Below are 15,560 nucleotides of genomic sequence, written 5' to 3' on the forward strand. Positions count from 1 at the left end.
TTCTTGTAATACGCAATTGTTGCGTATCGTGGCAGCCAAAATCTCACCATTTTTGAAATAATATTTAGTAATTAAAAGGCGACTTTTTAAAATTAAACTTTCAAAGAAATTTGACAGTCAAAGCGTAACGGATAAAATGGCGCCAAATTTAAATTTTGCGCTCTTGTTGGGAGAGCCTTTATTATTGGATATTTGTCTTATTTTTAACAGATTCATTCAATTTTCTGTGATCCTGTTCTCCAACCAGTTAAAAATAATCTCAGGAAATAGTGCTTTTATCTAGTATTGGACTGGTCAGTTCTAAATGTGCTGCAATTTCCGATGGAATTTTGCCGACCATATGCAGACCAAAAAATTGGTTCGTGTATCTTCCCATCTACTAATTTTGAAAAAAAAATGTGCGACATCTGCTAATCAGGGATTTGAGTATTTCTTGCATAAGTTGAAATACGTTTCATTCCCTCCGAGGATAGTCCTAGAAGTACCCGACTTGACATAAATATTGACCTTTTTGTTGAAAATTTGCGAATATTACAAAGACCTCATCTTAAAAAGTTTATGTCTACAGCTTAAGAATACTATGTCGCTCGGTGTTTGATTTTGAGTCGTTTTTAGAGATTTTGTGAACATAGAAAAAATTGGCCATCTATACGTGATTCAATACTTTCATTTGATAGGTCTTAATCCATTCAAGATCAAAGCTGAGTTACATTTTTCTCTAGGGGGACTTGGTAGTTCGTTAACAACTGTAAAATATTGGGTGGCAGAACATAAACGCGATTGTACAAGCTCCGAAGACGAGCTTCGCAGTGACTGACCCAATGACGCTCCAGATCTGATCACTACAGAAATGGCGGTGAAAATCTACAAAATTGTACTGGAAGACCGTTTGTTAAAATTGCGTGAGTTAACAAACATGATAAGCATTTCAAAAAGTACTGGAAATCGCATTTTGACCAAAAAAAAATAGAAATGAGAGAGCTATGTGCAAGATGAGTGCCGCGATTACTCACAATTGAATAAATATAGCACCGTCAAGGTGTTTCAAGGAAATGTGTGGCAAAGTTTCACATCAATATGGCCGAATTTTTGGGTTGATTCACAAGCATGGATGAAGCATGAGTCCATCATTTGACATCTGAGACGAAAGAGCAGTCAAAACGATGAACTCAAGGGGGAGAATCGGTTCCAAAGAAAGCAAGAACAGTTCCATCTGCAAGGAAGGTGATGACGTCAGTTGTTTTGGATGCACGTCGGATAATTTTTATTCACAATCTCTCTAAAGGAAAAATAATAAACGGAGAAAATTATATAAATTTATTGCAACGTTTGAGTGAAGAAATTGGGAAAAATCAACCGCATTTGGCGAAAGATCACTCTTGTTCCTTCAAGGCAACGCACCAGCCCGCGCTTTCGTCATCGCGATGGTCAAAATCACTTAACTTGTTTTGGAGCTTTTTCCTCAACAATCCTTTTCGCCAGATTTAGTCTCCCCATGTTGTTTTCTATTTCCAAACTTGAAAAAATGGCTCCGTGGAAGGGAATTTACCAATAATGAAGAGGTGGAATCAGAGGTTGACGCCTAATTTGGAAGGTTCGAAGCTTTTACTATAGACAAGATATAGAAGACATCGCTGGGAAAACTGTGTCAATCTCAAAGAAGACTAAGTTGAAAAATAATGGATTAAGTACTTTTCAATCTTTTTTTTTCTTTAATTATTAAGTCGGGTACTTTTGGAATTTTCTTCGTACTTCTTTTTGAATATCACAAAATTTAAAAACTACGAAATGATATTTTTCCTCGATATTCTCAATCGATAACTTCACAAATTGCACCCCGCCATAAGCTTCTGCTAAATGAAATATAGTGGCAACCTTCATGATTAGGTGTGTTTCAATCAGAGGTTCCTTAACACATTTGAATACTCCTTTTTTTTAAGGTAAATATCCGCACCACTGAGTTGTTGACTTGGTACTTCGCATAAGGAAATATTTGTTCTTCAAATATTTCCTTGAGGCTTTGGAATTTTCTTAGATTGCACCATTTTATGAATACTTCAAACACCTTCTCGGAGCGACGTGAAAATCTTTTTTCAAAAATAACCTTTTTCTCTCTTGTTCTGTTGTCTGACTATATTCGAATTGTCTGTCTTCCTTGCCAGGAAAATTAAAAGTTTTCATATAAAACGCGAAATGAAGTACGAATTTAATTTCATCACTTTACTATTTTGTAGATTTGTTGTGTTAATTGTCCGTCGTGTATGGATAAAAGAGTAATAAGTTGTTTCACCCTCAACTTGCCATTCAACACGCTTTTACTGTTCACACGCATATGCGTGTCGAAAGTGTTTGCGTACGGAAAGTTCAACTTTTTGCACCACAGTTTTTGTGAATTTTTGGAATTCACATTTGAATGACGTAATACATTTGCAAGCGACTTCAACTCCATTATTCCGAACGACACGATTCACGCGTGTTCACCGAAATTCGGGAGAACAGAACTCTTTCAAATTTCCCTATTGCCATCACCGGAAACGGCAGTTTCGTGAATTTATAAGAAAATATGCTCTGGCTGTGTTTTACTTAATTTACGAAGTTACCATTTTAATACATTACCAGAGGCTTGCAGGTGGTTAGTTAAGTCAGTCACGCATGTTATGCAGAAGAACATTCTTGAGGTTAATTTACGTATAGGATTGATGCAGATCCAGATAGGAGAATAGATGTTTATGAGATCAATTAGCAAAACGTGACCTTGATTAAGTGTTGCGTTTAAGCGGGGATTGCGTGCTACCCCTGACACCGTTATTATACACGACATTTCGAATTATTTTATCAGCAGGTAAGATGCACGAGGACCCTTATTTCCTACTATTTATTAGCAATCACGTGCGTAAGCCTTTTCTTACCCCGTGCCAGCCTTCGTGATCACATTAATTATGCGCGAACCACCCTTGCATGTTGGGTTGGTAATAGTTCCAACGCGACCAATTTAATGCTTCAGTATACTGTTGGTTTACTACCAAATCGTTAAGGCCTCTGTAATGCAAGATAAATTAATTTTATTGCCAACTAAGCAGTTCAAGATTGTTGTCTGGCGTTTACACGCAATGTCACATGAACCAGGCGCGCGACTATTATTTCGTGGAACTTTCCCCCTATTTAATTTGCTTAATAATGATATTTCTTTGAGGCTCGTTTCCATGGTTTTCCGGATAACTGCGTTCCATTATCACTGCAGTTTAATGAAAACAGATTTACCCAGGTAAAATGACAACAATTGACCCTTAAAGTTCGCCAATTCGGCAAGAAAACTGCACAACACCTACGATCGCATTGCGACCCTCGAATCTTCATAAGACAGCGATGACGCAATGGGAGCTCACACAATTCAGCTCAACACAATGGAGTTCTTACTGTGATCAGGTGCTGTGGCTGAAAGCGGAAAGAGTAGCTCTCATGGTTCATGTGATCTGGCCGTAATCGCCAGAGCGACCACCGAGGGTACCAAGCGAATACCAAACGTGGAAAAGGTAAATGGCATGGAAAACTGTAATGGAATCTTCGATACGCTTACGCAAAGCAATCATGGTAAAAGTAAAAGCCTAAAGAAATGGACGATCAAGAAACGAAAGACCAAAATAAGTTCCCGTGGAGAAAAGCTCCACCGTCATACCAGGAAATTTGTGGTGGAGCTTAATCGGTCATCGATCCTGAATGGACAGCAGCCCGACACTGTGTGAACGTTCAACATAGCTTTATGTCAAGCTCACATGCCTTCTGAGCAGCTCCTCCAATCCGCTATACAAAAAAAAGTTGTTAATCTCATTTTTACTCTCACCTCAATTCACTTCGGAACATCCAGGTTGGTGCCCTGAACTAACCTAAGCTTAATGCTGCTAAATCGCCCATTAAACGAGGATTTATAAAATCGATGTTGGATTTGGCATTGAGTTTAACAGTGAAAGATAAATACCAATAAATGTTATTGCCTCGTTTATACGCGCCGTAGGGTGTGAAGTGTCTTTTTAACGTTGACGCTCGTAGTAAAACCGTAGCACGGCGTCGCCGTCCAATGAAATCAGTCGTTAAAGACACGTGATAATGTTTTGATTTTTTTAAAGAAAGGTCGAAAACGAATTAAGGAGTAATTAATAATGCAGCAAAACACGAAATTCCACCTCGAGGATATAGTTTCCGTAAAACTGTGCTACGAATAGAGCGCTAGCGTTCGGAGCTGGCATTGAGCCCAAATTCAATATAGAGCTTCGAAGTCTGGCTTAGGCTTAGCAGCCTTAAATATAATACATACGGGGTGTCCATTTAATAGCCCCTCGGATTCTTATGGGTTCATTTGTGATTTCATGAAAAAGTCGGTTATGGGGATGTATGGGGTGTCCCATCTTCGAATCTCAATATGGGGATCTCGGAAACCGTAGAAAACAGAGAGTCAGTTAAATGGCGGCCAAGTGGTGTTTATATGAAAGGGGTAGTTTGCCTTGTTACTCTTTCTTATTTGCGAATACTTTCGGACATATCCAGGACAAAAACGATAATTAGTATTTTCTTTTAATATTTTCCTGTCTTAAATTAGAAAGAAATATGCAAATAAAGAACGTTTTCTTAAGTTGCTTTTTCCCGCGCTACAACATGGAAATCATTATTTTGGAGATACGACGTTTCGTTTTTCCAATGCTGTCATGAGCTTTTTTTTCCAAAATGAGGAACCTGATTTTTTTTTTGCCAATTTGGCTAGTTATTAAAAACTGAAAAACGACCATGTGTAACACGTTTCAATTTGCGACGTCTACATCAAAAATATTCATTGTCAAGAGAAAAAATCCCTCAACATTTCCACTTTTTGCATTGGTGCATCCTGCTTACTCCACCTTCATGGCAGAACTTTAAAACATCTATGTCAAAATGAATAGCTCAATAAATGTCAAATATTGATCACGTGACGTGAGCATTTTTTTTTTAAATTTAAGTCGTTAAAATTTGTATTTATTTTTGTTGTTAGCGTTCACTTCAGAAATTTAAAAAATCTTGAAAATTACGTTATCAGTTCTTTTAATATTGAATCAGTACTATTATCCACTTGTATAAAATTAATTTGAAAATGCTCTTTAAATGTATGAACAACCAGAATGTTTAATATATATTTTCAAAATCTTGAAAATGAATATTTTTTATCTAGACGTCGCAAAGCGGCAAGTGCGGCACATGGTTGTTTTCCAATCATCAATGACTTGCCAAATCCGTAAAAAAACGTTGAATTCCGTATTTGGAAAAAAAACTTGCTAGTGGTGTTCAAAAATCGAAATGTCATATCTTCGAAAAACTGTTTTCATGTAGCACGGGAAAAATGCCTTAAGAAAATGTTCTCCATTTTCATGATTTTATGCAATTTAAGGCAAAACAAATTAAAAGAAAAAAATGTAAAGGAAAATAGTTTTTTCGAGATACCTCCGGAAATAATCGAAATTTTCAAAAAATTAAAAAGGCAAAGTACTCCTCATATAAATCCATAAGTTTGCCTCCGTTTAACCGACTCTCTATCTCCTACGATTCCTAATATGTCCATGTTGCGAGTGAAATATGACAAACCCTGTAAATGAGGCTAATAAAGATATATTTTAAAATCACTGACAACTTTACAGAGTGTCCCAAAAAAGAGACGCGTCATAAAGTGGTCATTATTGTTAATGATACCATTTGTATTGCTTCCACGTGATAGAATCTTTTCTTGATCTTATTAGTTCTTAATTTTTTTTACCCTACGATGCAGTAACTCAAAGCTGTGACGTTTTAAAAAAATTTTAAGCATTTACAGTGCTTTGTAAAAAATAATATCTCAGTTAGCGTAAGTTAGATTTTGATAATTTGAGAATGGATTCTCTTGTAGGATCACCTTAGTAGGTGCAAATATTCATTTGGCCAAAAATACATACAAAGTGTTCACAATAATAATTTTAGTTTTAACCTTTTCAACTTCAATTTTTTTTATTTTTTCAGATAAGATGGTGTATTTTTTGTGACGTAAGAAGAAAGAAAACTTTTTTTTCATTTTAGTATGAAATCATCTTATATCTATTTTATAAATTAATGAAAATATTAATTATTTCAGGTTATTAATTATATTAAAAACCCGCACTCATGGCTAAGCGTCTGAGTGTTAATCATGCGTTCTCAAGATTTCGATTTTTTTTTGTTTAAAATTTAGACACCTGAACCTAACCTGAATTAATCTGAAATAATTAATAATAACTCTAGTAATATTTAAGATAAATATAATATTATTTTATACCAAAGCGAAGATCATTAGTTAAAAACTTTCGTCCCACGTCAAAAAAAAACGCACCACTTATTCGAAAAAATCAATTAAATTGAAGTTAGAAAGAGGAAAATTAAAATTAATATTGCGAAAATTCTTTGTGTATTTTTGACTAAACAAGTATTTGTGCCTGTCGAGGGAATCTTACATGAGGATTAATTCTAAAGTTACCAAAATTTACCTTCAGTTAACTGCGATATTAATTTTTTCATGAGGTAGTGCAACAGTCTAAAATTTCTGTTAACACGTCAAAGATTCCACCCACTGCATCCCAGGGAACAAAAAAAATTCAGTAACCAGCACAGAATCAAGGAAAGGTTCTATTTCGTGAAAGAAATGCAAATGGTTCCATTTAAAAAATAACTTTATGACGCGCCGCTTTTTTGGGACAACCTGTATGGTGGTTACTAATTTTATAATGAATGTTCATTAGCATCGCACACAGGGTGGTCCAATAAGAGCGTGTCTTGCTTTGTAACTTTTGCAATTACGACTTTATTAATGGTTTTAATGAAAAATTGTTTTTACACTTATATGTACGACCTTATTGGGCACATTTTAAAAATATTGTCATTTATACAGGGTGCGCAAAAAAAAGATATAATGCAAACTTACGTTGTTTTAAACGTAACACCCTGTATTTTTTTTTATATTTGAAATTAGAAGAAGAAAATAGTAAAAGTTTGTATAACACTCAATAGGTCTAGAACAAATACTCAATGAGAAATTTAACGAAATTTGAAAATGCAAGGGTCAAGAAAACATTTTTTTTTCTACGTGAAATGAATTACTTAATTACCGTTTTACAGGGTGGACAAAAATATTGATTACATCTAACTCACTTATGAATTAGAAAACCTTGCTTATCTTAAATGGCATATATACATTTTTATGTATTCATTAGAATTACTATTTAATGTCCTTTAAAGTGATACCAATATGTCCTATACCTGTCTTTAACCGTTTCTCGTAAAATTAGGTTTTATTTTATTTTAAGTAACATGACATAAAAAAAATTAAAAAAAAAACAAATTTCTTCACATTCTCCAATTATAAGTATAAATTTAACTTTTTCTGGTAAAGAATAATTTTTCATTTTTAGATCTCAAACTAACATCAAACACATACTGATTATTAGAAGAATTATCGTCATTTCGAATGCATATTTTGAAAAATTGTGAAATTTTTAGAAGAATTATTACAGTCTGATATTTTTGTTTTTTTAAACATGGAAACGAATCCAAGGTATACCCTGATAGTACTTTGTTTTAAGTCATGTTACTTAAAATGAAATAAAACCTCATTTTACGAGAAACGGTTAAAGGCAAGTATAGGGCATATTGGCATCGCTTGAAAGGACACTAAATAGTGATCCTAATGAATACATAAAAATGTATACATACCACATATAATATGCAAGATATTCCAAATCATAAGTGAGTAAGATGTAATCAATGTATTTGCACACCCTGTATATCAAATTTCAAGAGAACTATTTTCAACTTCAAGAAGTATCTGTTGTTGAGACGTACCGGTCGAAAAAACGATAATTAAGTAAGTCATTTCACGCAGAAAAAAAGTGTTAGATTAAAAAAACTAAGTTTGCATTGTATCTTTTTTTGCGCACCCTGTATAAATGGCAACATTTTTAAAATGTGCTCTATAAGGTCGTACATATAAGCGTAAAAACAATTTTTCATCAAAACCGTTAATAAAGTAGTAATCGTCGGAGGCGCTCTTGTCGGACGACCCTGTATATACATCTCCATAATTGATTCATTTATGAAATCACAAATATACTCACAGGACTCCGAGCAGCTGTTAAATGGACACCCTGTATAACCAGCGATCTTTAAGGTAATCTTTCAGTGGGCGGTAAACGCAGGACGTCGATTAAGCCGTTGATTTGTTTTACCGTCAAAAGATGCGCCTCAATTCCCCCTTGAGGTTCTTTTTTATGATCACCCCTTACAGTAATTGTAGATCAAAATTCGAATTGAAGAACGAAATTCCATTTTTATGCCACTTTACTTTGATGAAAGGGGTGGATACGATTCACATGTTGATCTGACCGAAATGAGCGGAGAAAGCACTCGGACAAGTGGAGCGCTGCGGAATAAATTGATAAAAAAAAAACAAAGTCTTAAATGAAAATTAACACAGAAGTTTTTTCCGACTGACATAAAATCGAATAATGGGTTTTCTAAAATAGAAAAAAAATCTAGGTTAAAAGCTCTCTGATGTTACATTTGCGCCACTAAATTATTATGTTAGCATGAAAAATTCAATTCGGTCCTATCGCATCGGTTTGGATTATTGAATTCTATCACGAAAACACGTAGATAGATATATTGAGTTCGACACAAGTCGATTGATGTGGAAAATTTTTAGAAATAGAATTCTCGGGTTGGAATCACACAGAGATCGGACGCTTTTCACCATGAAATGTATTTCCTTTGAAAATAACCCAGTTCAGTATACGAAATTTGCTTTTATTTCAAATGCGTTTTTATTTCGCGAAGTGTTGTAGAGAGTTTTTCTGAAAATTATAGAGCATTTGTGGAGCGTCTATTTGTAGTGTTCATTAGCTCTGATATACCGCGAGTCCCGAAATTTCACGTGCAGGAAAGGTTTCCAGTCCAATTCCAATTTGAGGAAAGTTACAAATGACGCAGAAACGTATGAAAAGCAAATAACGTCAATACTAAACGGGAATAAGTGCCCTATACCGGGTGTCTCTAAATAGGTGCCGAAAACCACCCCCTTGAACGCAGAACTTTATTCGTATTGAACCAAGTCCCTATCTATTATGGTTTTCCAGACCCGCTCTCTGCATATAAAATGTTAGTTGACAGATCTGTCAGACCGCGATGCATTTTAGATGGGAAAAACCGTATCAGCGAAATAAACAATTTGTTAACTGTACGTTTAGGTGAATGGGGCTTCCTGGCTCATACTAGGTGTACCAACACTCAGCTTTCTGGTGGACTCAAGACTAATTGAGAGATATTGCCGTTATTCTGTACCTAGTAACGAAATTTCATACGTTCGCGAATTTTCAAATCAACCGTTTTGACAGTATTGAGCATGGTGACCGTACCCAGATTGGGAGTTCTCATCCTTATCGTAGAAGCATTGTATCTTACCTGGAGACTTTTTTAAATTTACCCTAACTTCAATTAAGGAAGAGCTGATGCAAACGGCCCTAAGAATCTCACAAAGTACCATTAAATTCCGTTATCAAAGTATATACATCTGTAAAGTCAAATAATTTTTTTTCAAATCATAAAACCGATAACAACTAAATTCAATTGTGGTTTATATTGCACTGTATTAGTGCAAGTTCTTACTCTGTACCCACATTTAAACTGATTGAAAAAATCGAAAATGAAATAAACAATTTTCTCGCGGATATGAAGAAATTTGAATTTTTTGCTCTGCAAAATTATCAGGTTGGTCCAATTTCATTCGTTCGATACCGGCTGGTATTTAACAAATGGTTTGAAAATAAACCTGTAAGCCTTTTTCACGTAGGTTCGAGACAAATTAAAATGACTGAGTGTGTGGGTATTTCCCAAAGTGTCAAATCAGTCGATTACGGAGGCTCTTTAGGAAAACTGGCGCTTCAGCAGAACAACAGTCAGGACGTGGACGCATTACAACTGTAATTAAAGATCGATTTTAAATTTTTAAGGGCTAGAAGGCAACCTACAATTGCGGCATGTAAATTGGTAGGAACTTTCCAACGGAGGCACCGCGCGACTCTAGGCAGAGACACTGTTAGGAATCATCTACATGAAGTCGATATTCATAGTCGAAGACCACTGAGATGTCCACCTCTTTCCAAAAACAATCGTCCTACAAGATTAGAATGGTACCAAGAACATCGAAGTTGGAATGGAATTGGTTGGGTGCCAGTTTCATTTACTGACGAGTGTAGATTTGGATTTCACCCAGATTCTCACCGAATAAGAGTGTGGAAACGATCTGGAAATGTTGAACCTTTACGACAAATCCAGGAAGTCTATTCATAGAGAGGTGGTGTAATAATGATATGAGCCGAGATAATGATTGACGCCAGAACTGACTTCGCTTTTCCAACACGATTCCTAACAGGTCGACATTACACTGATAACATTCGTGACCCTACAGTTCGACCGTTTGCTGACGCTCTTGGTCAAAACTTTCGTGTCATGTTTGATGATGTTCGCCCACATGTTGCCAGTATTGTGATAGACCGATCGACCAACGAATGAATCGTCGCATCGCTATGGCCAGCACAATCCCCAGATTTGAATCCAATTGACCAGGTCTGGGACGTGAAGCAAAGAAGAATTTCACCACATATATACTGCGTGACGTAGAAAAAAGAACAACCCGTAAAATGATTTTATTTATATAATTTTTTGCATGCGTGTTTGTATATGGGAACACAAAAAACGATTAAATTTGCAGACATATTTATCGATGTATTTATGAGTTATCAGGAATTTTAGTTTTTTTAACATTAAAATTGCAATAAAATATCAACAATAATTCTGCAAAATATCATTTATTGGTGTATAGTGTGCTTAGAAAGTGCTTTTAGATTAATCAAATATGCCCAAATGAAGAATGCAGCGAAATTTTCATCAATTGAGCGAATTTGAGAGAAGTCAAATATAATGGACATATGAGAGGCTGGTCATTTAGGGAAATCGCCAGTAGATTGAACCGTAGCGTAAACACTCTAGTGAGATGTTGTCAGGCATAGTTCCAAGAAGAGCAAACAGGCAGGAGAAGAGGTACTGGACGATCCCGAAGAATTACAGAACACCGACATCGCCGCCTTTGAATTGTAATCCTAAGAAAAGGTTCATCTACTCGAAGACCCTGGTGGATCAATATGCGACTGTTATGATGCAGGGAATGAATACATTAGAACATGGAATGAGATAATATCGTGTTTAGTGACTAACTCAGATTCTGTTTGGGTATGCATTTTAGTCGAGCCAGAGTAAGAAGAAAACGCGGTGAAAGACGTAATCTTTAGTTTACAATACAGTGGCATCTCCATCAGACTGTTGCGGTGATGGTTTGGAGTGCTATTACATATGGTAGCAGGTCACCAGTACTTTTCATTAGAGGCAGTATTCCAAAGACACATTCAAGAAGTCCTGGAACCTCCGCTCGTGCCTTATCTGGAAACTCTTGTTAATCTAGTTTTCCAGCAAGACAATGCACAACCGCATATAGCTAAAGTGACTCTGGACTTCTTTCAACTAAACGTAATCAATTTGCTACCTTGACCATCTTGATTTCCAGACCTCTTACCGATTGAACTTGTAAGGGATGTTGTAGGAGGTTGCTTAATTTATCCCATCCCACATAAACCCTAGCGACTTTACGTCATACTGTATGGTTAGTCTGAAATGAGATCCCTCAAGAAAACATCAATCATCTTATCAGATACATGCCTAGATTTATACAGGGTGTTGGGATTTCGAGTATTGTGACAGGAAAATCCCTGGCTAGATGGTAAAAAACTAGCATACATGCCAAGAGCTCGATTTTTGAAAAAAATATTAATGGTAAAAACTGTATTTCGATAATTTTGCGGTCCTCGGGGTTAGAAGGAGTTTTTCAAATTTCGGCCATTTTCAAAATTCCTCATAACTTTTTTGTTTAGGACAATATTGAAGGAAAACACAAACCTTCTTAAAGCATTTTTTCGATATGATTCCAGTGGCGTGCTTGGTGTTTTGTTACAGCGTACCGTTTTGTCAAAAACCTACATAACTTTTTTTATTTCAAATGAAATCAGTCGGCGATGCCTTCAAAAAAATGTCAATTTTAAACTATTTTCAATTATCTAAGTATATCTATAGTTATTTTTGAAAATAACTGAAGAATTAGATTTTTCATGTTTCTATTCAAGTTGGTTTTGGCATTAGCTGTCCCAGTAACATTATTTATTTTACATGTTTTAATTTTTTCGTCAAAATTTTAATGTTTAGTGTGGATTTGGTAGCAATTTTCAAGTAAATATGATAGATAACTATGAAAACTATGACATGATAAAGAGTTTCATATCGTCAAGTGAAAACTCACAAGCAGCCTCTAAGTTATTCTTCCATACCCATCCCGAGTGACATAAACCAGATAGAAGACTGTTTAAGAAGTATAAAAAACAATTTACAGAATTATGGAAACTTCAAAAAGTGTAGACCACAACGTTACAATTCTAATGGAGATAACGAAATTGAAGAACTAAATGTAATTGGAGAAATTTTAGAACATACAAACATATCGCTTATTTTTGAAAATAACTATAGTTGGAAATGATTTAAAATGGACATTTTTTTGAAATCGTAGCTGACAATGATTTTCACTTAAGATAAAAAAAAGTTTTGTCGGTTTTTGACAAAATGGTAAGGAATCACATCGAAAAAGTCCCTTAAGAACATTTTCGTTCCACTTCAATATAATCCTAAACGAAAAAATTATGAGGAATTTTGGAAATGGTCGAAATTTTAAAACCGCCCTCTAGCGCTATGGACTGTAAAGATGTCGAAATACGGTTTTTGCCATTAATATTTTTTCAAAAATTGATCTCTTGAGGTGCATACTGGTTTCTCCTTACCTAGCCGCGAAATGGGATTTTCTTATCAAGACACTCCTAAATCCAAACACTATGTACAAGAACATATAAGACAGCGCGAAGGACCGACAAATGCAATTTTTTTTCTGTTTTTTAACAATTAAATTTGTTAAATTATTTAACAAAGTATTAGTTTCAGCGTAAGAAACATGCATACGAAAAGTGATTTAAATAAAACCATTTTTACAGGGCGTTCTCTATTCTGTGTGACGCAGTATAAAACCAATATAGTTTAGAAATCTGACAACAGAGCTGCTGCACATAAAACACTTTCAAACACTATAAACTTTATTTTCTTATTAATCTCAGAAGAAGTTCGACCCGCTCGTAAAAGTGACCTTAGACTCCCCCGATTGGAGTGTCTCAGTGTTATTGTGTTCCTTTCGGCGGTTTTTAACGTGGCGAAATGTACGTCGTTGTGTGACGTAACGTAACGTCCGCCTTGGCGGTTTGTCGAGCCGTGCCGGAACGGTATCCGTTTCGATGCGGTTTCGGCGTCGCAATAAATCGGCAAAATACACAACGATGTATTCATTCGAGGTGTTTAGTTGAAATTTGACACAAATTCTGGAAAAGAAACCTACCTGCACCCGAACTTCTGGCAAATTAACTTTCATGGCCAGTTCCTCTCGGCTGTAAACGTCTGGGTAGTGGCTCTTCTCGAAGGCGCGCTCCAGCTCGTGCAGCTGATAGGTCGTAAACGTAGTTCTGTTTCGTCGATGTTTCTTTTTACAGCCATCACTCTCCGATAAACCGGAATTATTGGCCGAGCCCTCGTCTTCAGAACCGCTTCCTCCAATCTTTCCGAATCGCAAATCCGACACGCCGTCGTTCGAGTTACAGCTTCCCTCGCCTGCGAATAAACATATTATCAATAAGTATCCCTTGTTAGGTGGTGGAAATGCGACGGGGTGCTCGGGGATTAACATCCCCCGGTTTCGTGCTGTGCCATTCGACACAGAAATCGGTGTATTCGGTCTATTCAGCCTCTCGCAACAATCCGATGTTTGCCAATAAGGAGAATAATTTAGTTGCTACGGATTTTGGTAGGACTGAAACGTGCTCGCGACCGGGAGAACCAAAATTGTCGAAAGTTCGTCTCGAATGCGAGGGAGGTATCCATCAGGTTAATTCAGGTTAGTTCACGGGATCGACGACGAAATGTTCTAGAAATAATTAGATATGCGAGTAATGGACCGCAAGCTCTATTGGAGACGGATTGACGTGTTGCATTATCCGCAGGGCCGTGCACAGCTACGGGGACAGTCCCGGAAGTACCCGACCTGACATGTAGATGGCGATTTTTTGGCCCGTGGCGCCACGACGTAACCTTAAAGTCGGTTCGTGTTTATTTTGGGGCCGCTTTTAGGGATTTCGCTAACATGGAAACCATTGGTGATCGATGCGTGACTCAATAATTTCGTTTGAACGCCCTTAGTGCATCCACCGTCGAAGCGGAAGTAGATTCTGCTCTAAGGCGGGAATCTGGTGGTTCGCTACCAGCTGTAAAATATTGGATGGCAAAGTTCAAACGCGGCCGCAAGAGCTGCGAAGAGGAACTCGGCAGTGGTCGACCCCATGACACGGCAGATTTGACCATTCCAGAAATCGTGATGAAAATCCGCAAAACTGTATTAGAAAACCGTTAGTTAAAATTGCGTGAGTAAAACTAACATGATAAGCATTTCAAATAGTACTGATCATCGCATTTCGAACGAACATTTGGATATAAGAAAGCTGTACGCAAGAGGAAGAATGGCAGCGCCGCGAGGATGTGTCAAGGGAGTGTTTGGCGGAGCTTCGCAGCAATAAAGCCGAGTTCTTGCGTCGATTCATAACTATGGATGAAACATGAATTTATCATTTCAGACTTGAGGAGAACCAACAGCCAAAACAATAGATTTCAAAGGGAGAGTTGGCTTCTAACAAGGCGAAAACATCTGCAGAAAAGGTGATAATGTCAGTTTTTTTGGACGCACTTGGAGTAATTTTTATTCTCTATTTCTCTAAAGCAAAAACAATAAACGGAGAAAGTTATGCAAATTTATTGCAGCATTTGAGCGAAGAAATTTTAAAAAATCACCCGCATTTGGCGAAAGATCACTCTTGTTCCTTCAAGGCAACGAACCGTCCACGCATCCGTCATCGCGATGGTCAAAAGCGATCAACCTAGTTTGGGGTTTTTTCCCAACCATCCTTTTCGCCAGATTTAACCCCCTGAGACAATTTTCTGTTTCCGAACTGGAAAGAATGGCTCGGCGAAAAGAGATTTGCCAATAATGAAGAGGTGGGGTCGGAGGTTGATACCCATTTTAAAACACTCGAAACTTCTTACTATAAACAGGAAAGAGAAGATGTCGCTGGAAAACTGTGTCAACCTCAAAGGAGACTGTATTGAGAAATAATGTAATAACTTTCTATTTTTTTTCTTCAACTGTTAGGTCGGGTACTTCTGGAACTACTCTCGTATGCCATGAAGTTTTGACAATATATCTTCGAAAGAAAAACGACATATACAGAGGGTTCAGAAATATTAGTGCAAATGAGTATGGCATGCAAGGAGAAACTAACATGTAGAGCGATTCA

General features: G+C 36.6%; 1 protein-coding gene across 1 annotated transcript in view; it reads right to left on the minus strand.

Annotated features, from left to right (window-relative positions):
- LOC136342283 (retinal homeobox protein Rx1-like) overlaps positions 1–15,560 on the minus strand; it is a 55,450-nt gene that overhangs the window by 25,367 nt on the left and 14,523 nt on the right. The window contains exon 2 of the mRNA XM_066287940.1: positions 13,559–13,827. Coding sequence (XP_066144037.1) covers positions 13,559–13,827 — 269 coding nt within the window. The remainder of the gene's footprint in view (positions 1–13,558; positions 13,828–15,560) is intronic.

This window comes from Euwallacea fornicatus, chromosome 11 (assembly GCF_040115645.1).
Source record: "Euwallacea fornicatus isolate EFF26 chromosome 11, ASM4011564v1, whole genome shotgun sequence".
Lineage (NCBI taxonomy): Eukaryota > Metazoa > Arthropoda > Insecta > Coleoptera > Curculionidae > Euwallacea > Euwallacea fornicatus.